The sequence below is a fragment of the Bos taurus genome, chromosome 20 (genome assembly GCF_002263795.3).
Source record: "Bos taurus isolate L1 Dominette 01449 registration number 42190680 breed Hereford chromosome 20, ARS-UCD2.0, whole genome shotgun sequence".
Lineage (NCBI taxonomy): Eukaryota > Metazoa > Chordata > Mammalia > Artiodactyla > Bovidae > Bos > Bos taurus.
The window spans coordinates 67,866,993-67,893,996 of NC_037347.1; the positions used below are offsets into that span (position 1 = coordinate 67,866,993).

At 44.5% G+C, this 27,004-nt stretch overlaps 1 protein-coding gene across 1 annotated transcript in view; it reads right to left on the reverse strand.

The window, feature by feature from the left end:
- The window catches only part of ADAMTS16 (ADAM metallopeptidase with thrombospondin type 1 motif 16), a 193,637-nt gene that overhangs the window by 59,976 nt on the left and 106,657 nt on the right, over positions 1–27,004 (reverse strand). The window contains exons 11-16 of the mRNA XM_059878822.1: positions 25,854–26,002; positions 24,220–24,392; positions 22,254–22,384; positions 20,012–20,135; positions 19,363–19,607; positions 16,986–17,124 (exon numbers count right to left, since the gene is read on the reverse strand). Coding sequence (XP_059734805.1) covers positions 16,986–17,124; positions 19,363–19,607; positions 20,012–20,135; positions 22,254–22,384; positions 24,220–24,392; positions 25,854–26,002 — 961 coding nt within the window. The remainder of the gene's footprint in view (positions 1–16,985; positions 17,125–19,362; positions 19,608–20,011; positions 20,136–22,253; positions 22,385–24,219; positions 24,393–25,853; positions 26,003–27,004) is intronic.

The window sequence follows — 27,004 nt, forward strand, 5'->3', positions numbered from 1 at the left end:
CAAATACGCTTACTTTCAAAAATTAATCTATATTCTTCAAAAAAATTAATATGAAAATATGACTAAATATTCTGATAATACTAAGGTTTTAAAGGACATAATGTGAAATTCATGAATCTTTATTGTGAGCACTTCAACACTTAAAAGTACTTGACACACAAAGTGAAGAATAGCAATACACACTGGTTGAATTAGTCAACATAAACTACTGGCTACCAAAAGAGTTTCAATGCTGACATCTTACTTAAAACTAGTATAGAACTGCACACAGAGACCATTTAAAAAAATTTATATAGGAATAATGCTGTTTATGTCCAAAGAAATAAGAGTCATTCAGGTCTCTTATATCCAAAAATAAAATTAAAGGACTCAGGAGGCCAGAAGGGCCCCAGCACTGGATGTCAACTGCATTGCCAACAAGAACAGTACCTTGCGGTGTGTCCAATAGGAAGGTGATTACTTTACTACCAACAGGAGGAAGAATCTCTCTTTGCCTAGCAACAGCCCAGCCAATGAGAAACCTCACAACTCAGCCAAGGAAAAAATCAGTATATTTCAAACTCCCAGTTTCCTCCAATGGATGTATTGTTATGATTTTTAATAACAGCCGCTGTCAACTCCCCCTTCTCCTCTATAAAAGACCTTTCTTTGTTCATGGGGCTTGTCTGCGATTGTGTCTAGAATTACAGTTCTTTGTTGCTCCCTGATAAATCCATTTTGCTGGTAAAATAACTAGCTGTTTTATTGTTTTAGGTCAACGAAAGTATCAATAATGCTTCAACATATTTGCTCAAGAATGTGAACTCCCCTGTTAAAAAGGAGCCACTGGCTTAATACATAAAGAGGAACTCTTTGCAAATGAAGGATACAGATGAGGTGATAACAGGGAACACTTATCAGTCAGGATCTTCTAAAAGAGGGCGCACACATGGAAACCTGAATGTGGGAGGAAGGGATGAGATGGGACAGGGTTTACTGAAGTGTCTGCAATGACCTTGGGTCAGGGGGAGGTTTGTCTTCTGCATTTTCTATGGTTAGGACACTTGCGGTTAAAAAATAATTCCGACATCCACAGATTGGAGCCTCCATGAAAGTGCGCCTCCTCTCCTGCTGACATCCTGGGCAGTCTTTTCTCAGGAGCATCGGGCAGGGAGGGATGGCCGGATGGAGGGGTGCTGGGCCTCCCGGGTGACGCTCACCTGGCTGCCTACGAGCCTGCAGCCCGTCTGCCCACCCACCTGCTCTGGCCTCTCCTCCTCCTTCCTGCTCTTTAACCCCAGCAGACTCAGTTTTGGAAGTCCAAGAGATGCACCAGGGAGGGGGAAGCGAGGGCAGCTGACAGTCGGGTTTCTCTTTTGATCCACCTGGTAACTGTTCACTGACACAGAAAATCGAACTAGAAGGCTTGTCAGGGTCCCTAAAGCACACCCCTACACGGGCACTGAAGAAGCAGACAGGGTTCTGGGCCTGTTCAGAGTCCCTCCTCAGCAGAATGTGGAGTGGAAGGCAGGCTCTGACTGTGCCCTGACACTCACAGCTGACACCTGAACCCTTAGGGAGCATCCCAGGGGTCACACGGCCAGGCTGCTTAAAAACGGCTTTGGGTTAAGGTTTGATAAGCCATTTTTCACAGTTAATCCAGGGCCGCCAAAAACCCCATGAGATCAGAAAGTCTGTGCTTCGTTTGAGAACCTGAAAATCTGAGTCTGCAGGCCTGGCCAAGAATATCTGCGTTTCTTTTTTCATATTTCTGATTTTGCCCCTTAATTTCCGTGTTGTTCCTGTCAGACCACTTCTCTGTTACTGGTTCACTCCGAATGAATTCTCTCTCAAATGCCTGCTGTATTTCAACCATCCAGTAACCTCGCCTGAAGGAAAAACAGTGAGCTGAATATTAAGTGAAAGAGATGGCCCACATGTTCGTGTGCAGCACCTAGACCTTTTTTCCCAAGGGTTTTTCTCGGGCCCTTGGTCCAAGCTTTTTGATCACAGTGTGCACGTAGTCTAAACACTCGGGTTGTCGGGTTGAGCGTTTACCTGGACCTGAAGTCAGGCAAGCAGCGGGGCAGGCGGCAGGCTGCAAACTGTCGGGTCAGATGCTAAGCCTGGGTAGAGAAAGGGAAACCAGGAGCCCCACAGGACAGGTTTCAGGACCAGGGGAATAACTGGAGCACTCAGCATGGGGCCACGTGCTCTGCAAGCTCAGGACCGTCAGTGTGAACAGGACCACGTGCTGCCTTATCACACCACGTGCTGCCTTATCACACCATGTGCCAGGGCTGAGTCCACGTAGTGAGCCGAGCCTGCCAGGGAAAGGCACACTCCACCCAGGAGGCTGGGGAATCAGCCTGAGCGGCCCCCAAGTCCTGCCCCCAGGCCACTGCCCCTTCCAGGCAGGAAAAGGGCTAGGCCACACTTTGTCCACTCGCCGTGGTGGCTACCAGCCTACACACCCTCTACGCACAGAGACACACTGCGGGCACCTCTCCAAGTGTGTGTGTCCTGCACATGCCTGCCCACATGAGTGTGCAGAAGATGGCAACACAGTTCAAAACAGGGAGGAACGCGTTCATCACCCTTGCCTGGGGCCACGTGACTAGTGTCATTGTGGAATTTCCTTTGGCTTTAAGGGTTTAGTAACCCAAACAGTGCGATTTCTTAAGCAAAGCTATAACACTAACGGAAGAGAATAGAAGCTGACATTTACTTGGCTAGACGGAGTGTGAGAGCTTTACAGGTTTTTCTCTCCTGTAATCCTTAAAGGAACCCTATACGGTTGATTACATGATTATTCTACTTTACAGATGGGCTCACTAGTGTGTAAAAGGCTTAAGGAGCTCACAAGGTCACGTGTTTTAAAGGGCCAGGACTCAATCTCTGGCAGTCTGGCCAAACCCCCCGCTGCAACCTTCCAGCCTCGGTGTGATGGGTCACTGGCTGGCCTGGTCCTTCTATCCAATGTGATGGGCACGTGTGGCAATTGTAACCTCTTGTTTGATTTTTGCTTGAGAAGGAAGGAGATTCATAACATTTTCTACTTCAGAACCCGTCACACACTGGAGGGCAATTTCTTACACTCTGTTTCACTGGGAGTGGAGTTTAAGGCTGGAAGTAATGAAATGTGAATTCTAAGCCATCCACTTTCAGGCACGCTCCCTTTTTTCACACACAGCAGCAGGTGGATGAGAAGCATAAGGAGGCCCTGGGGACGCCGCCGTGGAGGGGAGGCGGCTGGCTGACCCTGTGTCATCATTTCCATCTGTGCCCTCGTGTGTTTATAAATCAGAAAGTGGTCGAGGTCTTGCATTCATCCTTCAACAAAGCAATGCCTGGTGCCTAGGCTGTGTGGACTCTGTGCACACAGCAGCTGATAATACACAGGAAACATCACCAACAGACCACCACCCCAGACCGCTCCATCACCGTCAGTGAATCTCAACCACAGAGACAAAGAAGTGACAAGTGCACACGTCAGGTGTAATCGAGCCGTGAGACAAGCGCCTGGGCGTGGAAGCTGCAGGAGGCACCGCCTTGGGGTGGCAGGGACCGTGGCCTGCTGCCTGAGTGCCTCCTAGAGCTGATCACTGGTGAGCAGAGCAAAGCCCACCAGAGGTGCAGAGAAGCTACAAAAGCCCTTCCTCAAACCCAAGGGACGTTCAAAGCATCAAGAAAGCTTACAAAATTGAAACCAGTGCAACAGAAGAAATCAAAACCAAAGAAAGGAAGAAAACGTCCTGTCATCAGTCAACACAAGAGCGCACTGGAATGATGAGATGTGAGGACGCATCATACGAAGCCTTCCCTCGGCAGGACACTTAACATGTCCAGGCAGAGGCTGGCCTGGGAGTCTACAGAAAAAAATATCCTTTCAATCCCACTACAGTCATCCCCTCCGTTCCTGCATTTTCAAGGGAACCACACCCAATGTCTCTGTGCATTTTCACCAAGATTAAGTCAGGTGGAGAATAAGACAGGCTATTGGTCAGCTCTCAGATGGGGAAACTCAGGCAGACTGTCGGTCAGCAGTCTTACCACCCATGGGCTGGGTGCCTGCACACCAGGCTTCTCAGGCTGCAGGCACTCCTGCTTCATGCGGACAGACACTGGTGAACGGATGAAACATTACCTGCCAGGTGCCTATGGGATGGCCCAGTGATGCCCCAATCCTAGACTATTAAAATGGAAACGGCAAGGCTCAGCTACCTTCAACATTCTCTTCATTGAACTCATGTCCTTAGGGACACTCAGGTGTCAGCGCCCACATCCCAGGGTGAAGAGCATCACCGCAGGTCCTGCCAGACGGGAGGTAGTTGCCTACGGATATGCATGCTCAGTCGCTTCAGTTGTGTCCATCTCTCTATGGCCCCATGGAGCATAGCCCACCAGGCTCCTCTGCCCATGGGATTTCTCCAGCAAGAATCCTGGAGTGGATTGCCATTTCCTCCTCCAGGGGATCTTCCCGATCCAGGGATCAAACCCTCATCTCCTGTGTCTCCTGCACTGCCAGGCAGATTCTTTACCACTGAGCCACCTGGGAAGCCCTGGATATGAGGATAGGAAAACACTCCTGACTCGGGATCTCTGATCAAGTCAGAGCATTTGAGTTGATCTGAGATTTTCATAGGGATTCAGCCTGGGAACGCTCTGCTTTATTCCACATGGAAATGCTCAGGAATCTAAAAGTCCAGCAACGCGCCAAGGGATGATGAATTCTGGAGGTCAAATCTGCTTGTGTGTGGTAGGGATGCTCGAGGTTTTAATGTAAAATTAATTTTCCATATAAACAAAATAGATGTAAAGGTGAATTTAAATGTTTCTCTTGTTTTCAAATATCTAAATATCCTGGGAAAATATAGACAGCCATATGGCCAATGGTATTTAGGGTTTCTGGGTTCTATTTCTACACTAGATTTTAGATAATTATGTTTTCAGATGAGTTTCATGTGGGATGAGGTCTCGTCAGCCACCTGGCTGAATGTTTGCAGAGACTCAGGTATCATTTTTCTGACCAAGGGCACAGCTGTAAAGCAATTTCTCAACTGTACTTACAATCTCTCAACTATTTGTCAGAAAGAAAAATCTGTGAGTCCACAGGAATGTTAGAATCAAGCTGGCCAACCTTCTAAAATGATCCATATTAATAGATAAGAGAGAAGCAGAGTTAAAATTCAAAGAATAAATAAAAAAAGACAGAATAATCCTTTAAATGGGAAAAACCCAAAGCTGAACCCTGGCCATGGAAGGTGGTGAGTTTAATGAGCAAAGAGATGAAGCTCTATCTTAATCTTTTTACAGAAACCAGCTCTGGCCAGCTCTTTGGAAATCATTTTAGAATCTTCATACTTTGCCAAAGTATCTGGAAGAAGAGTATTCAGTCTTAAAGACGGTGATTATATCAAAGAATCTCTACGTTTTCAGTCATTCTAATGGCAGAATGATTTCCAGCTGTTGCCAAAAGCCTTATCCTTCTTTTATAAAGGCAAGGAAGCCAATCCTGTAAGCAAAACTGCCCAGGAAACCGGAAGATATTCCACAAACAAAGCACGTGCTTTCACAAGAAGTGTGCGCCATGCGGACACGTGGTGTCTGTGTGCTGAAGGGCCTTGAAGGTGGAGAGGGTTGGTAGCTCCAGGAAAGCAGGGTGGGGGAACTCCTGGCAGCTGATGCTCAGAGTCTAAGCTGTTCCCATGTGTGCCTGAGTGTCAGCTTTGCTGGCATGATCACGCCAGGCTTACGGAACCTGAATGGGCACCTGAGCTTGGAGGGTGGCGATGACTACCATTTATGGATGGCCCGTGGCATCCTGTGTCAGTTCTGATTGATGAGAAACTGGCCCGATATCTGAGTTCCCCGACAGCATGGGCTGGTCCAAGGTGACAGAAGGACATGCCGCTCGTCTTGTTTTAGGTGGGCATTCCCCGTCTTTAAGGTCCCAAGTTTGGTTAACTGAGATGTGGGCAGCAGGACTTGAAACCCACACAGGCACACACACAGACACACACACACACACCCATGGCAAGAGGGGGGAAGGAACCAGTCATGACCACATGACCACCATGGGCCTGTGTGAGGGACTAGACCTTGGGCAGGTCCCAGTGCCCCAGAGGAGGGGGACTTTGCAGGACTGGGAGACTCTGAGAAAGGGAAGAATTCCTACTCCTTGGGATGAGCTGGGCTTCTGCAACTTACCCTGCACCTTTGAGGGTGCTCCAGGAGAGGAATGGGGTGGACATCACACATGGCCCCTGAGGACAGTGGCCCCTGTCCAGGGATGAACTTTGTATTCCTCTCCTCTGCTTTTCTGGTGGGTAAGAGGGCTAAAGGAGGATGTGCTTTGCAACTTCTCAGGGTCTTGGATAAAGACACAGAAGTAGTTTCATGAATTTGGCTCAAAGGTGACCCGACACAGGGAGGAAAAAGCCAGAATCATTTCAGTTGATATCTGGGACCTAGAAGGACAAGCTCAAGCCTTTAAAGTTTAAAAAAGTAAAATGCACATTTACTTTAAGACTCAAAGCATGTAAGGATGTTCTAAATGTATGGATGGGGGAAATCTAATTTGAAGTAGTTCCTGTGAAAAAGATATGACTTTTAGCCAACTAGAGGAAGACTATGAACAGTTGATGTTCAAAAGCGGTCCCAGGTCTCCACCTGTGACTACTCCAGATGCTCAAAGTGCAGCTCCCCAGCGCTCTCTGTGCCGGGTTCCTGGGGCTCTGGGCTCTCACGGACCCCGGCACACGACAGCATGTAGCCTTGCATGTTGCATAGGTGGGTATGCATGTTTTTGGGGACAGGGCCAGTCTACATGATTCCTCTTCACAGACAGAACTCGGCGTGGTGCCTTACACATTTAAGGAAGAACAAAAATGCCCCATGCCATAGAGGTTCAGTTCAGTTTGGTGGCTCAGTCGTGTCCGACTTTTTGTGACCCCATGGACTTGCAGCACGCCAGGCTTCTCTGTCCATCACCAACTCCTGGAGCTTGCTCAAACTCATGTCCATAGAGTCATCCAAGCATTTCATTCTCTGTCGTCCCCTTCTCTTCCTGCCTTCAATCTTTCCCAGCATCAGGGTCTTTTCCAATGAGTCAGCTCTTTGCATCAGGTACCTTATAGAGGTCCCATGTTTCAGTCAGCCATATTGCTAGTAAGTCACTCAATACTTTTTAATAAAAGTAACAATTACATTATGGGGCTTCCCTGGCGACTCAGATGTAAAGAATCTGCCTGCCAATGCAGGAGACATCAGTTCAATCCCTGGTCTGGGAAGATCCCCTGGAGAAAGAAATAGCAACCCACTCCAGGATTTTTGCCTGGGAAATCCCCATGGACAAAGGAGCCCAGTAGGCTACATACAGTCCATGGGGTCACAAAAGAGTCAGACACTATTTAGCAACTGAACAAGAAAAATTACACTAGTGTTTCATCATCCAGTTCAGAGACAGAGAGGTTTAAGCAAAGGTCTCTACATTTTCCCCACTTGATTTAAAAGTTTGAGGTTCAGCACTTTTGAACTGTGGTGTTGGAGAAGACTCTTGAGAGTCCTGGGTGTTCATTGGAGGGACTGATGTTGAAGCTGAAACTCCAATACTTTGGCCACCTGATGTGGAGAGCTGACTCATTTGAAAAGACCCTGATGCTGGGAAAGATTGAGAGCAGGAGGAGAAGGGGATGACAGAGGATGAGATGGTTGGATGGCATCACCGACACAATGGACATGGGTTTGGGTGGACTCTGGGAGTTGGTAATGGACAGGGAGGCCTGGCGTGCTGCAGTTCATGGGGTCGCAAAGAGTTGGACACGACTAAGAGACTGAGCTGAACTGAGGTTCAGACTGATACTTAGAAACATTTGCTGACTGGACAGTAAATGAATAAATGGTTTCCTATCAACAAAACAAAGGCAAGGTTTCCAATATGTAATTTTATTCTATTTTCTAAACCTCATCACTAAAATTAAAGTTTAAGCCCTAGAAATATCTGCAGCTGATGATGAGAACATTGCTGGAAAAGCGTAAGAGAGCTTGATTTACAAGTCAGTCTTAGGGTTTGTCTGAGGAACACTAACTGTAAATCAGAGGAATTATTCCCATTTGAAAAAAGAGATCATCCCCAGATACTGCATGATATGTATCAGAGAGATTAAATGTAACTATAAGCCATGCTGCAGTCCATGGGGTCGCAAAGAGTCGGACACAACTCAGCAGCTGAACTGATAAGCCAAATCTGAATAAGCCTTTTCATGTGAAAGTAAAGCAGTGGTTTGAAATTCATTACTGTTTGAAATACATTGAGCCAACGGAGTCACCGAGGTTGATTTTTAAAAAGCACAGCATAAGTAACTTTGAGAAATAGCTGATGCCCTTACACTGGAAACAAGAGTCTGCTGAAGCCATTCCCGTGTCTGAAAGTCCCTATCTTAGAGTCACACTTAATCGGCTAAGTTAGATCCTCCCCTCAAATACTCTTGGCTTAGCATCTCCCTGTGTGAATCCTTCCTCCACCACCCCATCATGAGTGCCCCAGTGAGAGTCCGGCAAAGGCACAACTAAGCAGGATTACTGAAATAAAATCCCATGGTTATGTCACAAGAGTGAGTGGAAAGGAAAAAAAAAATGAGCAGAGGACGCTGCCAGAAAAGATGAGAGGCACTGCCTGCCTTGTCAGGAAACCTTGCTGTCTAAAGAGAAATGGCCCATTAGAACAGATAAGGGATGGGACTGTCCTTTTTTTTACAGAGGCCAGGTGATGTTTCCAGAATGAAACCAGGGCTGGGGGGTTTCCCAGGGGTCTCCTCCTGGTTTACTCGTTCCCTAGCTGTTTCTCCAGCTTGTAGATGTTAAAGTCACAAGAAGGAAACTAAGCAAAGCATGCTTCAAGTGTTCCAGCCTAGGTTAGGAAGAGGCCTAGGCAAGTGGAAATCTTCAAAACGTAAAATATGATGCAGATGAAACAAAACCCAGACCTGAACCTGATCTGGCTGCCTCAGGTGGGGTCTTTCTGTTTTTAAGCCCCGTTGAGGAAGGAAATCAGTCCTGAATATTCACTGGAAGGACTGATGCTGACGCTGAACCGCCAATACTTTGGCCACCTGCTGTGAAGAGCTGACTCATTGGAAAAGACTCTGATGCTGGGAAAGATTGAAGGTGGGAAGAGAAGGGGATGACAGAGGATGAGACAGTTGGATGGCATCACTGACTCAATGGACATAGGTTTGAGTAAACTCTGGACATTGGTGATGGACAGGGAGGCCTGGCGGGGTGCAGTTCATGGGTCGAAAAGAGTCGGACACGACTGCGAGACTGCACTGCACTGAACTGAACTGAGGGTTTCCACAAGACCAGGCAAGTGACAGGACGCGGTAGGTGCCCAGTTAACCACAATGTTGTGTTTCTTATTTTTATCTTGTTTGTACAGAAAATAGGATAATCCTGGGGGATGCAAGAGAAAGAGTGGGAGAAGGGAAGGTGTGGTCTTGCCCTTTTAGGAAAATATAGGAGGGTCCACTTCAAGCCAATAGCATTTAAACAGTGCCCTTTCCTTAAGCCCACCTACTTATGCTTTATTAATATACGAAAAAATAGGCAAGAGTACACATGGAAAAAAAATGATTTCTTCAATAAGTGGTTCTGGGAAAACTGGACAGCTACAGTCTTCCCAGGTAAAAGAATGAACTTAGAACATTCTCTAACATGTATACAAATATAACCTTAAAATGGACTAAAGACCTAAATGGAAGATCAGATACCATAAAACTCCTAGAATAAAACATAGGCAGAACAGCCATTGACATAAACTTCAGCAATATTTTCTGGATCTGTCTCCTAGAGTAATGCAAATAAAAATAAAAATCAACAAATTGGACATAATTAAACTTAAAAGCTTCTGCACAGCAAAGGAAACCCTAACTAAAATGAAAAGGCAGCCTATAGAATGGGAGAAAATATTTGGAAGAGAAGTGACCAACAAGGGATTAATTTTCAAAATACACAAACAGCTAATGTCAAAGAAACAAACAACCCATTAAAAAGGTGGGAAGGAGACCTAAACAGACATTTCTCCAAAGATATACAGATGGTGCAAAGGGACATGAAAAGATGCTCAGTACTGCTGATTACTGCTGCTGCTGCTGCTAAGTCGCTTCAGTTGTGTCCGACTCTGTGGGACCTCAGAGACGGCAGCCCACCAGGCTACCCCGTCCCAGGGATCCTCCAGGCAAGAGTACTGGAGTGGGTTGCCATTGCCTTCTCCGGCTAATTACGAGAGAAATGCAAATCAAAACTACAATGAGGTATCACCTCACACTGGTCAAAATGGCCATCAAAGAGTCTACAAAAAGTAATGGTGGAGAGAGTGTGGGAATATAAATTGGTGCAGCTACTATGGCGAACACTATGGAGGTTCCTTAAAAAACTAAAAGTAGAGGTACATCAGATCCCGCTCCTGGGCATATCCAGATAAAACTGATTCAAGACGACACACGCACCCCATCATCCATGGCAGCACTGTTTACAACAGTCAAGACAGTGAGGCAACCTAAGTTGAATGGACGAAGATACAGTAATCTTGACACAATGGAATGTCACTCGGCCATAAAAAAGAATGAAATAATGGCATTTGCAGCTACATGGACGAACCTAGAGGTGATATACTTAGTAAGTCAGAAAGAGAAAGACCAATATCATATGGTATCAGTTACATGTGGAATCTAAAAAAAAATGTTACAAATGAACTTATTTACAAAACAGAAAGAACCTCACAGACATAGAGAACAAACTTACGGCTATGTAAGAGGGAAGGGGAGGAGAGATAAGTTAGGAGTTTGGGATTAACAGAGACACACTACTACACATAAGCTAGATAATCAACAAATATATTCAATATAGCACAGTACATTCAGTTATACATATGCGTATATGTTATTCAGATGTATATGCGTTATTCGTATACATACTTTGCTATGCCCCTGAAACTAATGCAAAATTGTAAATTAGCTATACTTCAATTAAAAAAAACTTAAGATGCTCTTGGTTAGGCACTGAGTCCTGGGAGCTGCACAGCCTTGGCATTTCCACTGGAAGACTGTATAAAAGAGCCACCTACTCCACAGGTGATGATAAAGGATGGGGTTAGACATCCCTTCTAGCTGTTGAATTGAGAAACCTTGATTTTCCATGAATTTTCCATTGAAGTTAAAAACAAACAACCACTCACTGACTCTATAACACAATTCTTCAGGCAAATGACTAGGGGATGGGTTTTGGGTTGATTTCCTCTAGAAACCTCAAAGTGAGAATTATTCCTTAGGTGGACCTTGGTGATTTGCAAGCATGCTCAGCATCTGCTAGAGTGTTTCAGGCTACTGAGGCGGCCACGTGGTTGGAGCTGAGGAAACCCAGCGTCCTCTGCATGCCTGGCTCTCCCAGGGAGGATACGGAGAGAAGCCCTAATGAAACATACTCATGGACCAGCCGTCCTTACACGTGCTGCCATGTGACTCGCTGCACTCTTTTAGCCACATGAAAATCTACAAGGATGCATCTGAAAATTATCCTTACACAAATAGAAGGCTTTGTGGTTTATTATTTTAATCAAACACTGTTAGATAATCCTAAATAGGGACAGTTAAAATCAAATGCAGCCAATAGGGAGCAGAGAGTCGTAGGGGATGGCTGTGAGACCAGAAGAGAAAGGGAAGGAGAATAAATGGGATTAGAGTAATAGCCAGACCACACACAGGATGCCCATGAGTACGGCCTGTTTTATTTCCCAAATGGGGTAAAATTATAGCTGATGTGGGTCCCTCGTCAGAGTAGATACCCCACATTTTCTCTGGCTGCCTTTAGGGTCATTTGTTGCTAGTCTGCATTGCAGAAAGGGATTCTATTTTGCCTTAGAAAGCTCCTAAAGTCAGAATTTAAATAGGATTTAAACATTTTATTTTTAATGAGAAGAATAAATACATATTGAGTACATGGTGTTAACTTTTCAGACTGTTATTTTTTAATTGTTCAATTTTTCTGTGTTTCCTTCCATTCATTGATTTAAAGCAATTATTAAGAAGACACGAGTTCAGTTTTTTCCTTATCAACTCATTTTATTCTTACTTTATAAAATGTTCATTTGTGTCCTATTATACTTAAACATATGGACTTCCCTTGTAGCTCAGCTGATAAAGAATCTGCCTGCAATGCAGGAGACTCTGGTTTGATTCCTGGGTGGGAAAAATCTGCTGGAGAAGGGATAGGCTACCCATTCCAGTATTCTTGGGCTTCCCTGGAGGCTCAGACAGTAAAGAATCCGCCTGCAATGCAGGAGACTCAGGTTTGATCCCTGGGTTGGGAAGATTCCCTGGAAGAGGGCATGGCAACCCACTCCAATATTCTTGCCTGGAAAAGTCCATCAACAGGGGAACCTAGTGGGCTACAGTCCACGGGGTTGCAAAGGGCTGGACATGACTGAGAGACTAAGCACAGCACACAGCATGTACTTAAATTTACAGTACTGTTTAGACTAATTTCCTAATTATTAAAACCTGGAATGTACAAAGCTGAAAGCCCTTTGGCCATATGGAAACGTGTCTGTTTTTCAATATCAGGTAGAATTTAATATTTTGTCTCTATAATTTGTAAGTATTTATTCTCCATCCTTTCCCAGATAGCACAAAGTGGCTCTAGCTAAAAATATCTCTCCAGTGAACTGGCTTCCTCAACTCAGTCATGGGCTGAAAATTCTTAAGGTATTAAGATGACAAACTCATCTTCTGTCAAATGAAATTCTTCTTTTTGACATGTTGTTTCTTGTCATTTTTACTGACTCTTTCACGAAATTCTTATAATTTCTTAGTGAATTTAAGTATATGACTTTATAGCAAATTTCTTTCCAATAAAATGTTTGAACAAGACCATTTGATAAAGGGCTTCCCTCGTAGCTCAGTCAGCAAAGAATCTGCCTGCAGTGCAGGAGACCCAAGCTTGATCTCTGGGTTGGGAAGATCCCCTGGGGAAGGAAATGGCAACCCACTCCAGTATTCTTGCCTAGAGAATCCCACGCTCAGGGAAGCCTGACAGGCTACCATCCATGGGGTTGTAAGAGTTGGACATGACTTAGCGACGACATCACCACCATTTGATAAAAAATTATCACTCTGTATCACTTGCTTCCACAAAGGTTTCTATTTCTCATCATCAACAAGAAATATATAATAATTTGAGTGGCTTTCATCTGAATGATGGAGGCTGAACAACACGCTGCTGAATAACCAACAAATCACAGAAGAAATCAAAATTTGCATAGAAACGAATGAAAATGAAAACACAACAACCCAAAACCTGTGGGACACTGTAAAAGCAGTCCTAAGGGGAAAGTTCATAGCTATACAGGCATACCTCAAGAAACAAGAAAAAAGTCAAATAAATAATCTAACTCTACACCTAAAGCAACTAGAAAAGGAGGAAATGAAGAACTCCAGGGTTAGTAGAAGGAAAGAAATCTTAAAAATTAGGGCAGAAATAAATGCAAAAGAAACAAAAGAGACCATAGCAAAAATCAACAAAGCCAAAAGCTGATTCTTTGAAAGGATAAATAAAACTGACAAACCATTAGCCAGACTCATCAAGAAACAAAGGGAGAAAAATAAAATGAATAAAATTAGAAATGAAAATGGAGAGATCACAACAGACAACACAGAAATACAAAGGATCATAAGAGACTACTATCAGCAATTATATGGCAATAAAATGGACAACGTGGAAGAAATGGACAAATTCTTAGAAAAGTACAACTTTCCAAAACTTGACCAGGAAGAAATAGAAAATCATAACAGACCCATCACAAGCATGGAAATTGAAACTGTAATCAGAAATCTTCCAGCAAACAAAAGCCCAGGTCCAGACGGCTTACAGCTGAATTCTACCAAAAATTTAGAGAAGAGCTAACACCTATCCTACTCAAACTCTTCCAGAAAATTGCAGAGGAAGGTAAACTTCCAAACTCATTCTATGAGGCCACCATCACCCTAATACCAAAACCTGACAAAGATGCCACAAAAAAAGAAAACTACAGGCCAATATCACTGATGAACATAGATGCAAAAATCCTTAACAAAATTCTAGCAATCAGAATCCAACAACACATTAAAAAGATCATACACCATGACCAAGTGGGCTTTATCCCAGGGATGCAAGGATTCTTCAATATCCGCAAATCAATCAATGTAATACACCACATTAACAAATTGAAAAATAAAAACCATATGATTATCTCAATAGATGCAGAGAAAGCCTTTGACAAAATTCAACATCCATTATGATAAAAACTCTCCAGAAAGCAGGAATAGAAGGAACATACCTCAACATAATAAAAGCTATATATGACAAACCCACAGCAAACATTATCCTCAATGGTGAAAAATTGAAAGCATTTCCTCTAAAGTCAGGAAAAAGACAAGGGTGCCCACTTTCACCATTACTATTCAACATAGTTTTGGAAGTTTTGGCCACAGCAATCAGAGCAGAAAAAGAAATAAAAGGAATCCAAATTGGAAAAGAAGAAGTAAAACTCTCACTATTTGCAGATGACATGATCCTCTACATAGAAAACCCTAAAAACTCCACCAGAAAATTACTAGAACTAATCAATGAATATAGTAAAGTTGCAGGATATAAAATCAACACACAGAAATCCCTTGCATTCCTATACACTAATAATGAGAAAACAGAAAGAGAAATTAAGGAAACAATTCCATTCACCATTGCAACGAAAAGAATAAAATACTTAGGAATATATCTACCTAAAGAAACTAAAGACCTATATATAGAAAACTATAAAACACTGGTGAAAGAAATCAAAGAGGACACTATTAGATGGAGAAATATACCATGTTCATGGATTGGAAGAATCAATGTAGTGAAAATGAGTATACTACCCAAAGCAATTTATAGATTCAATGCAATCCCTATCAAGCTACCAATGGTATCCTTCACAGAGCTAGAACAAATAATTTCACAATTTGTATGGAAATACAAAAAACCTCGAATAGCCAAAGCTATCTTGAGAAAGAAGACTGGAACTGGAGGAATCAACCTGCCTGACTTCAGGCTCTACTACAAAGCCACAGTCATCAAGACAGTATGGTACTGGCACAAAGACAGAAATATAGATCAATGGAACAAAATAGAAAGCCCAGAGATAAATCCACACACATATGGACACCTTATCTTTGACAAAGGAGGCAAGAATATACAATGGATTAAAGACAATCTCTTTAACAAGTGGTGCTGGGAAAACTGGTCAACCACTTGTAAAAGAATGAAACTAGAGCACTTTCTAACACCATACACAAAAATAAACTCAAAATGGATTAAAGATCTAAATGTAAGACTAGAAACTACAAAACTCCTAGAGGAGAACATAGGCAAAACACTCTCCGACATATATCACAGCAGGATCCTCTATGACCCACCTCCCAGAATATTGGAAATAAAAGCAAAAATAAACAAATGGGACCTAATTAAACTTAAAAGCTTCTGCACAACAAAGGAAACTATAAGCAAGGTGAAAAGACAGCCTTCAGAATGGGAGAAAATAATAGCAAATGAAGCAACAGGCAAACAACTAATCTCAAAAATATACAAGCAACTCCTACAGCTCAATTCCAGAAAAATAAATGACCCAATCAAAAAATGGGCCAAAGAACTAAATAGACATTTCTCCAAGGAAGACATACAGATGGCTAACAAACACATGAAAAGATGCTCAACATCACTCATTATCAGAGAAATGCAAATCAAAACCACTATGAGGTACCATTTCATGCCAGTTAGAATGGCTGCAATCCAAAAGTCTAGGAGCAATAAATGCTGGAGAGGGTGTGGAGAAAAAGGAACCCTCTTACACTGTTGGTAGGAATGCAGACTAGTACAGCCACTATGGAGAACAGTGTGGAGATTCCTTAAAAAACTGGAAATAGAACTGCCTTATGATCTAGCAATCCCACTGCTGGGCATACACACTGAGGAAACCAGAATTGAAAGAGACACGTGTACCCCAATGTTCATTGCAGCACTGTTTATAATAGCTAGGATATGGAAGCAACCTGGATGTCCATCAGCAGATGAATGGATAAGAAAGCTGTGGTACATATACACAATGGAGTATTACTCAGCCATTAAAAAGAATACATTTGAATCAGTTCTAATGAGGTGGATGAAATTGGAGCCTATTATACAGAGTGAAGTAAGCCAGAAAGAAAAACACCAATATAGTATACTAACGCATATATATGGAATTTAGAAAGATGGTAACAATAACCCTGTATACGAGACAGCAGAAGAGACACTGATGTATAGAACAGTATTTTGGACTCTGTGGGAGAAGGAGAGGGTGGGATGATTTGGGAGAATGGCATTGAAATATGAATATCATATATGAAACGAGTTGCCAGTCCAGGTTCAATGCACGATACTGGATGCTTGGGGCTGGTGCACTGGGACGACCCAGAGGGATGGTATGGGGAGGGAGGAGGGAGGAGGGTTCAGGATGGGGAACACATGTATACCTGTGGCAGATTCATTTTGATATATGGCAAAACCAATACAATATTGTAAAGTTAAATAAAATAAAATTTAAAAAAATGAATGATCTCAAATAATAAAATTACCTTTTAAAAAATCTTATACTAGACAAAAAGGAGAATCCAATTCACTAAACTTTAAGGGCACTTGTGGACACAGCTGAATTAGAAAAGGGAGCCCAAGTTCTCAAGGGACACTCGGGACCACTGCTCAGACACTGCCTCTGGAAGAGTTAAGGAGCCCTGGGGTCCTCATCAGGACAAGATGAGGGTCAGTATATTGTGATGAGGACCAGGGCACGTGATGGGGACCAGGGCTAGATGTTGAAGACCATGGCAGTGCGTCCCATGGCCCAAAGAGGCCTGGCACCTCTGTGCCCATCACCAGGTCAACTGTGGGATGAGACTTACCTCCTCCACAGGAGACGGAGCACTCGGAGTGGATGGTCACCCACGTGTAGCTGGGCTGGGCTCCAAGCTTCTTCTCAACCTCCAACCTTGGCATGGAGTATTCCCAGGCAATGCCTGGGTTCCTTCCCTGAAACAGAAGCTACAAAATAAAAAAGGGAAAGAGAAAATGAGTTAAAGTAGAACATACAGTAGGTAACTTGGGATTCCCTGGTGACTCAGTTGGTAAAGAATCTGCCTGCAATGTGGGAGACCTGGGTTCGACCCCTGGGCTAGGAAGATCCCCTGGAGGAGGGCATGGCAACCCACTCCAGTATTCTTGCCTGGAGAATCCCATAGACAGAGGAGCCTGGCGGGCTAGAGTCGATGAGGTCACATAGAGTTGGACATGACTGAGCCACTAAGCACAGCACAGAACCAACATATAGAAGGTAATCTGTTTTAAGCTCTTGAAGCATTAGTCATGTCAATAAGAAGATGATCGTAATATTAAACTAGACTCAAATACATCTATAAAAATATATAGACATTTGATTCTTTTGCTGTATGCATATTCCCTTCATAGTCTTTGCAACCTAACAAAGGGATCTGGTTCTTTTCCTGGGTGTTTCCTGGAAAGCCCCAGCCATCCTCCCCAGCTGAGCAAATCAGAAAGTGATACTTAAAAAGCACCTTCACAATTCCTAGTGAGTTCCAAACAACCAACAGTTGAGTGCATCTCATCTCTGCAGGATGGAAGCTAACTCTGAGTCCTTTCTCGGGGGATGGGATGCAGAGATCTTCTGCCTACTGACATGTTCCGTGTGGGCGCAGGAGGAAAGATGCCCTCTCTGGCTGGGCACACCTGTGAGCCATGCTTAGCACATGGAATGGCACTTGGACTCTTCACTTCCTAGCTGGAAACCTGACCACACGGGCCAACTACTTTTTCCTCCTAAAGGTATCTGATCCCTTGATCTCGATGACAGGCTTTTTTGTGTGTGTGTGTGGGGAGGGGGGAGCATGGAACTTTGCCATTAGCCTGTTACTAGAAATCCCATCTCTGAAGCCTTCACTGCTTCTTAATGGGAAGGCTCAGTGGATAGTCACTGGATCTTCCCCGACTCCCTGGCACCACAGTCCCGTCCCCGACAACACAGCTAAAATCTAGTTGGGCAAGATGCTATAGGACAGGGATAAGCCCTGGACAGATGGCCGCACTGCAGGCCATAGATTTGCTCTTGCACCTGACATCCTGAAATGGGAAACGGGGTTCTCAGTAAGCCTCGATCACTTTCAACCCTGACCGATCTCTGTTTCTCTGTGAGTAATAAAGCTAAAAGGGGCTTCCCAGGTAAAGAAACTGCCTGCCAATGCAGGAGATAAGGTTCAATCCCTGGGTCAGGAAGATCCCCTGGAGGAGGAAACGGCAACCCACTCCAGTATTCTTGCCTGGGAAATCCCATGGACAGAGAGCCTGGTGGGCTACAGTCCAAGGGGTCCCAATGAGTCAGATAGGACTGAGCACACATGCGCGTTAAAGCTAAAAGCCTGAGATGGTGGGAGAGAAATAACCAAGGCAGGAATCCAGGGTGAACATGTCTACAGAGGGGAGGGGGAGCAGTCCCAGGTCGAGAGGGGAGACAGAGGTGGGACGTGTGGAGATGAGGCATCTCTCAGGACGATGCAAGGATGGCGGGATGGAGCTGCGAGGCCCACGTTGCAGGTGGAGGGCACCTGGGGGGCTTCACAACTGCACACACAGGTGCAGGCTGAGGGGGCAACTTTTGAACCAAGTTTTTCCTTTAAATGTGCACAGAAACGTAAAAACGCGTGAAATTAGTGTGTCCGCTGTGTGTTGCCACCATCTGCCTGGTCCCAAGGGGACACATGACATTGCTAGAAGTTGCTCAAGCATATCTCATGGGCCTGTGCCATCTTGGGCAGAACACAGAGGGGCTTGGGTAGGAGGTGAGTGTGCGGGTCCCTGCCTGGCACTGGGCCCAGGCGGTGGGTTCTCATCTCACTCCCGTTTCCACCGGACTCAGAAGAATCCTGATCCCGCCTGAAACACAGGCACAGACAGAGCCCCCCACAGCGGCCGCTTCTCACGGCCTCAGAGCTTACAGAAGAGAAGCAGGCTTAGGTCACAATCCACTAATAAAGATGGAAAACCCAGGACTGCATGCTGTGTGTCCTTACAAATTTCATCACGCGTCTAGAGACGAAAGACGAGCGGTCCACTGGCCCACTCAGTCTCTGCATTGATTAGTCTTGTTTCCGAGACATTAACTGCAAACAACTTTCTGGGGACGTGATATTTTGCCAATATAGCCTTGAACCTACAGAAATGCCCCAAGACCCCCCGTCCAAGCCCTGAGAGCAGGAGGCTGGGGTTCACCTCCACGATCAGCGTTTCGTTGGTTGGCCCAGGAGAGGCTAAGCTCTCAGGCTCCTTGTAGGAACGTCTGTAGTCAAAGGTGGTTCCTGAAAACTTGTACTGGCCAGGCCAGTCCACCGTCCAGTGTCCGTTCAGGTAGTACTTTTTGAGTGCATTTCGCACGGAAATGTAGGAGGTAGATACGTTCGTTTCATAGATGCGGATGCTCCGGGCTCCGGAGGGGATGGTGACCATCTGGTAATACTCTGGGCAGAGGAAACGGGAGGGGAGAACGTGGTGTTTCAGCAGCGCAGGGCCAATCCCAGTGCCCGCGGCTCTCTGTGACCAGCCCTTGGGGATCAGAGTTTGGAACCTGGAGGTCTAGTTTGGCCATCCAGGTCCATGATTCCTATAAAGGAGTTTTTTTCTTTTTTTTAATTGGAACAGAGCTATTGTAATATTCATGGTTTCTAAAAACTACTTTAATTGAAATAACCTAGCAACCACTTCTAATCAAAACAGAGGGTTTGAGAAGCAAAGCAGGCCAGGAGTCACACAGGGCTCTCAGGACCCTGCCTATTGGCTCTTTTCACTACACCCTCCTCCTTCCCACAGAGGGTCCCTTTCTGTCTCTGCTTAGGTGATGGGCGGATCCCACGGGCGGACTCACGGTTGGCGCGGTGCTGCTTGGCGTAGAGGCCCTTGTGCATTGTGCAGCTGGAGTTGTTGCCCCGGCACACGCCGCAGGCATCTTCCGTAGCATCGGACCCCAGGATATTGTCACACCCCACTCTCTGTGGGACCCACGAGGCCACGGGTCATTCATGAAAGACAAGACAACAGGAGCGAAGTCACAAACCTTTCCCCGGAGAGTTGAAAAGTTTCACCAACACGGGAGAGTTAACAAATATTTATTGGATACCCAGTATGTGCACTGTGAGACTGTCAAGCTATGCTTCTGTCCAAAGGAGACCTTCTCATGGCAAACACAGCCTGTCCTCTTTGGCATTGCTACATGACTGTCCTGTCTGGAGCCCTGGATTACACCTATCGGATTGTCTTGTGGGAGACGTGGGTAAATTTCAGCCCGACGTGAAGAGCCAAGCACAAATGACAAGAGATGTGGCCTCATGGGGGTCCACTGGAATTCACCTCATGCTTGTGAATTGTCTTGTGTAGAGATAAAGAAGGAACGTAGGCCATGGGACGATTATTCCCAAATTATAGCACGTTTGGCTATGGTCTTAGAATTTTAGCAGCTCTTTATAAATTCTATGACGCTTGCTAGTCTTACATTTCCTAACAAAAAATATAGGCTACCTAAAAAAAAAAAAAATCCATTCAGAAATGAAGTAATCAGGGTCCACAATCCCTTGTTTGAAATACCAGGACCAGATACAGTGCAGAACTCAGGGTTTTTGGACTGCAGGAAGGTGAGTAACATGTTATACATAAGATGTGGGGACATCGATGATGTTTGTAAACTCACACACTGAGCGGGATAAACATAACTGAAGACAGTCTCATCAATTCAAGGCAGCTTTGCAAACACATAAATTCAAGTTGCCTTATATTTTACAGCCAAATAAACTTTCCATTTTGCAGCTCTTTGGACTTTAGAATTAAAAATAAGGAATTGTGACACTCTATCACTAAGAGTACATAAAAGCAATGAGATATTTAACAAATTGACTGATAATCAGACACGGTGGGTGGAGACCTGAGCGTTTTAAAGCTGAAAGAGATCTGAACAGTGTGTTTGTGTGTGTGTGTGTGTGTGTGTTAGTTGCTCAGTTGTGTCTGGTGTCTGACTCTTTGCAACCCCATGGACTGTAGCCCGCCAGGCTCTTCTGTCCGTGGGGTTCTCCAGGCAACGCACTGCACTGAGTTGCCATTCCCTTCTCCCAGGGATCTTGCCCACCCAGGGATGGAATCCGGGCCTCCTGCACTGCAGGCGGATTCTTTACCGTCTGAGCCCCAGGGAAGCCCTGTGTGTGCTGCTTTAGTCTAACCTCACAGTGCTGGTCCAACTTGACCGCCGTCACGGTTTACACTTTTAGAGGAAATCAGATCTGGGACCAAGGTCTTTGGACTCCACTGAATACAGATACTGAGTCACTTCCCTGAAAAGCCCGGTATTTGTCACTGCACATAGCCCCCTCCCTTTGTTTATTAATGTAACGAAATGCTCCCCACATCTCACTTCTGCACATGGTGATAAGCTCAGAGCTTTGGGTCCACACAGCATCCCCTGTTTCCCAGCCCATGCCCTGAGTCCCTCTCCAGCAGGAGTGGGGCTGTGATCTCCCCAAGACCCTGCCAGAACGATGCAGTGGCCCCTGGCTCTAAGCTGTCCCTGGCTTCATTCACTCTGACGCCACTGCCAGGTGACTGCCGTCTGATGCTGCGACTCTGCCGGTCCCCAGTCGCAGTGTCTTCCACTGAAATGTGAGGGTAAAACCGAGTCTTCCAGCAAATGGCCCTTTGTGAGCACCTCTTCCTCCACTCACCACCCTCAGCGCCCCCAGCTCCTGCCTGCCTCCTTGTTCTCTGACCACCAAACCCGTTCCTGCAGCCCATGATTCCTGTACCACCAGGTCCCCCTCCCCGTTTCCCCCTCGGCCCTCTTCCATCTCATCCTTTCAGGTCTAGCTCCCCTCCCCAGCAGTCCTGAGAGTTTCCCGGGTCCACATCTAAGAGGGAAGCAGCTTGTCCCTCCCGTGGAGCTCTGCACACACCTCCACTGCCAAACTGCCTCCTTCTGTGCTCATGGATTTCTCTCCCTCTGGGCTGCAACAGGGAGGGAAAGGGTGTGGTTTTCGGTGTTTGGTCTCCCTAGCCCCTTACAGGATGCCTGGCACAAAGCGGACTGTTGGGAGATGTTTGTTGAACGAATGAATGATCATTATTACCTCACATATCCCATCTATACAAACATTACGGCTATCCTCCGAGCATGGAGTCCCATCTGTGACTTTATTTGACAAAGAAAAGAAGAAATCAAATCCTTCTGCGATACAGTAGAGTTTGCAGAAGTCCTGATCTTAAAAAGAAATACACACACAAACACAAATAAGAAAGATACTTAAGCTCTGATCACTTTTTGCTCTAAATGTTATAGACTATTTTTTTTCTTTTTTTGCCCATAAAAACTCCCACACAATAATACATAGCAAAGACATTTTTAAAATTGCCTCTTTTGGCTTCATTTTCCCTTTCATTTTTAAATTATTTTTTAAAGCTTCACTATTAATTTTTATTTTACTCTACTGTGTCCTTTATTGATACTCATTCTATACACAGTGGTTGGCACATAACAGGCATTCAATAAACATTTGTTGACTTGAACTACATTCCTGTTCAACTATTTTACTAGTATAATTAATTGATCTGTGTAGAAATGCAAAAAATCACTACCATTGTGCAGCAATATACAAAATTCTTACAAATAAAGTATAATAAAATAATTGAAATAATCACAAAATTTCTTAATTAGCTACTATATTTACTAAAACACATAATATTTTTAAACTGATAAAGGAAATAACTTTTGGATGAAATCTCCAAAGAATATTGGTTTTTCTTAAAAAATATAATGAATTGCCAAAAATATTGTAACACGGAGAATATAGATCTCATTATGTACTTAAGACTGGAAGATCAAGTTCACACCCCCTCTCGGTAATCCATTTCAAGGATTTATGATTTATATGGCTAATATGAACTTTTGTAGAAATTTTTTTCCTTTGTTCTCTTCTCAGTAAAGAAGGGAAGAGTTGATAATAAATATTAAACAAGGGAACAGTTGATAATAAATATTTACCTGCCTTAGGAATTTTCATTGGCCCAATGCTCATATACAAATATGTCCTTTATTGTGCAGGATAACAGAACTGACTGAATAATGCTAAGAATCAAATTTAATATTTGTTTTCATGATCAATGACCATATTTACTGAAGACTAGGAAAACCAGAAACAGCACACAGATTTTTTGACCCTGATCTCAAGGTTCTTTCTCCTTTATTCTTCTGCTTACTTGTTTCTTACTGGCTTAATTTTTACTGAGTATGGAAGTAATAACCCAACAAAAAAATCCTTTGTATAAAACTGCTTCAATTTTCCTTACAGAATTTATTGATTTCATAAACCTCTCACCATGATAACATTATATATATATTGAGATAGTTAAAGTGAGTGCCAGGTGAGATAAGGCCCAACTTATGTATTCCCCAAGTATTTCCTGATAATATTCTCAATTCCAAAGAACACGATGATTAGGTGTTCTTTGAACTTATTCTCAAATTATACTACTATATTATACTTATTCTCAAATTATACTCAAGTTATTATAATGATAAGAATAATGCATATTTCTCTCCACCTGGAGAGTAAAATCTTACATACAGTACAAATAAGCTTCTTGGTTCCTAAATTATAGATCAAACCTTTCCAAATACAGTATAGTATCTGATTTTCCAAAAGATACGGATATTTTATCTTTCATTTTTCAGCAATGCTAATCATTCAGTGGGCGATACACTCATCGCCATATCACCATCAACTACTGTGATTTGTAATTTTAAAAGAATTGATTCATTATCAATAAATCATCTACTTTGAGTGTTTCATCACTTCTTTAAAGATTCCACGGTATTTTGCACAGACTCACTATCTAGCTTGCTGTTTTTCTGAGCACACAGCTCGTCAGGTTTAAATAAGATGCCTTGGGGCAGGTAGAACAGACCTAACAACCAGAACAGAATCTGTGACTGGCCTCACAATATTCGGTCTACCTGGACCCACTCTACAGACTATGCAGTTCTTTAAAGAGTGAAGAAGCCGAGGCTGCTACCAGAAAGCATGATTTGAGATTTACCTTCCACGTGGGTGTATGGCTTCCACTTGTAGAACCATCCTCGGAACCGTTTGCCATTGAACTCGGCGCACTGCTGGGCGCGGAAGTCGATGCTGTTGTGGGGACATGTGTGACTGTTGCAAAGCTTCAGAGTTCGCGTGGAGCCCACACAAAACTTGCCTCCATGCGATGGTCTGAAATGTGTAGTTCATGGTTAGAAACTCGCCTTAGAACAGCTACTTAACCCTGCCTTGAATCGGGCTTGTTAGGGAGAGGGAGCAGGTAATGTTAAGGTATTTACTGTCACCAGTCAAGGAAAGTGCCTTTCTAAGAAGCCCCTTGCACTTATTACATACTTACAACATGGGTAGTGTTTTCCTTTTTTATTGGGTGTATTGTTTGCAATATTGATACAACAGGTTAGAACTTTGAAAGCGGGTGGCATGTATTTGCTCGTCTCCCCACTGACTCGATGGACGTGAGTTTGAGTGAACTCCAGGAGTTGGTGATGGACAGGGAGGCCTGGCGTGCTGCAATTCATGGGGTCGCAAAGAGTCGGACACGACTGAGCGACTGAACTGAACTCTAGGAGGCAGGTGGGCACCTCTGTTCTCTGATCTAAAAGCAGAGCATGACTAAGGGCAGTGGTGAAAAGCAGAAATGAGCCTAAAATTCAACTGCTTCATTCTCCAGATGGCAGCTTCCTTCCACTCCCAGCTTCCTGTGACAAGGAAGGGGATGGAAGGAGCAGTCGTCCTCCACTGGCTGCAAGGGACAGTAAACAACCCCTTCACCCCTAGAATTCACGCAGGCACCCCCGAAGGGGAGCACCCTGCCAAAGCAGGAGACCACCTGGGTCTCATGCATTAAAGACAGGACTAATATAAATCATTTTGCTTAGTGTCAACGTAAGTTAAACAAATAAAGGTGTACAATGAGGGCTGAACACCCTTTCACTCCACCGCACTGAGTTCTGCTTCTAACACCCTTGTCTCCCACAGAAGACACAATGAAACCACACACCGCGCAGGGAAATATCCTTGATGAAAAACCAAGGCTTTGTTTTTCTCACTTGAAAAAACTGTCCCTACTGATTCTCACTCATTTGTGTTCTCTATATTTTTCTTATGACTTATTTCCATATTTTAGGCAGAACCTTGGTATTTCATGTAAACGGACTACAATTGAGTTCCTGAATATTGTTGTCGGGTCTGTTACTTTTGGGGCTTCCCTGGTGACTCTGCTGTAAAGAATCTGCCTGCTAATGCAGGAGAGTTGGGTTCAACTCCTGGGTTGGGAAGATCCCTTTAAGAAGGAAATGGCAACTCACTCTGGTATTTTTGCCTGGGAAGTTCCATGGAGAGAGGAGCCTGGTAGGTCTATGGGGACGCAAAGGGTTATATATGACTGAGAAGCTGAGCATCCATGCACAGTTACTTTTGTTGTGGTCAAATAGTTACAAGCACCTTAAATCATATCACAGAGACATAACTATACAATAAATGCCTGAGTGAAAGGGCTTTCTGCCTTGGAATTCTTTTGCAGTAATACAAGAAGTACAGAATTATTTTCACTGAGCTTCCTTCCACATACTCTTTGGGAAGTTTGTCACAGAGAGATGGCTCGCTGGGGAGGACGGAGGTCTGAGCGCTCACCTGGGGTTTGTGCAGAGTCTGTCCCTGTGCGACACCCCTCCTCCGCAGGTCCTGGAGCAAGGAGACCAGGGAGACCAGTCTGACCAGTGACCATGAGTGGGCTTGGGGCCTTCGTCCCCGTATTTCACACACTGTCCTCCGCGGCACCACTGAAAATTAAAACAAAAACAAGAACAGTGATCTGACTGTGGGTGGAGACTGACTTCATCACTACAGCAATGCTCAGCCCTGGAAACTTGGTAGTATAAGCAGATATCAGTCTCCCTGCCCTCAGGAGCACATAATGAAAATGCATTTAACGCTTCTTTTTTTTTTTAATTGAAGTATAACTGCTTTACAGCATTGTGTTAGTTTCTGCTGTACCACAATGTGAATCAGCCACATGTATACTTATGTCTCCTCCTCCTGGAGCTTCCTTCCCAGACCCCCTCACCCGCATCCCACCCCTCTGGTCATCATGGAGCACCAGGCTGAGCTCCCTGTGTTACACCGCAGCTTCCCACTAGCTGTCTATTTCACACACGGCAGTGTATATATGTCAATGCCACTTTTATTCTTTCCAAAGTTAGCCTTGTTCTATAAATCTGCATGAAGGGAAGATACAGAGAAGACTAGTTTTCAGGCATCTGTCTGAGCTGCTGGAATCTCACACATGTAGTCAAGTTTTGTTGTAGGAACACGTAGTCCAACTGTTCACCTCTCAGGTGTGTGAACTCTAATCTTCCCTGGCAACAACACGCTCTTCATCTCTTGCTGTCAGAACAGACTGACTGTCAGGCAGAAAAGTCCAGCTGGAGGGTCTGTGTGTCTCAACACCTTGTCATTTCCGTCCGGTGCTTCGTGCTTTTACTCCGAAGCACCTGGGCTGGGAGCCTGGAGGCTTTAAGTGATGCCTGTCAGAGGTCACACAGCCTTCTGAGGACACGAGACAACCCACACAGGGCTCCACCTGTCCTGGGGAGGCCGGGGATGCTATCAGCTCCCCTTCCTCCAGAGAAGCGCCCATTGATGTTATTCTGCTAAAGTCCCCGTGGTTCCTGCACTGGCACCACGTGCAAAAGCTACACAAGATAGAGAGCTGCATTCAGTGGCCTGGGTTTTCTCACTGATGGACTTACGCACTGGGCACAGTCGGCATTCTGATGGCAAAC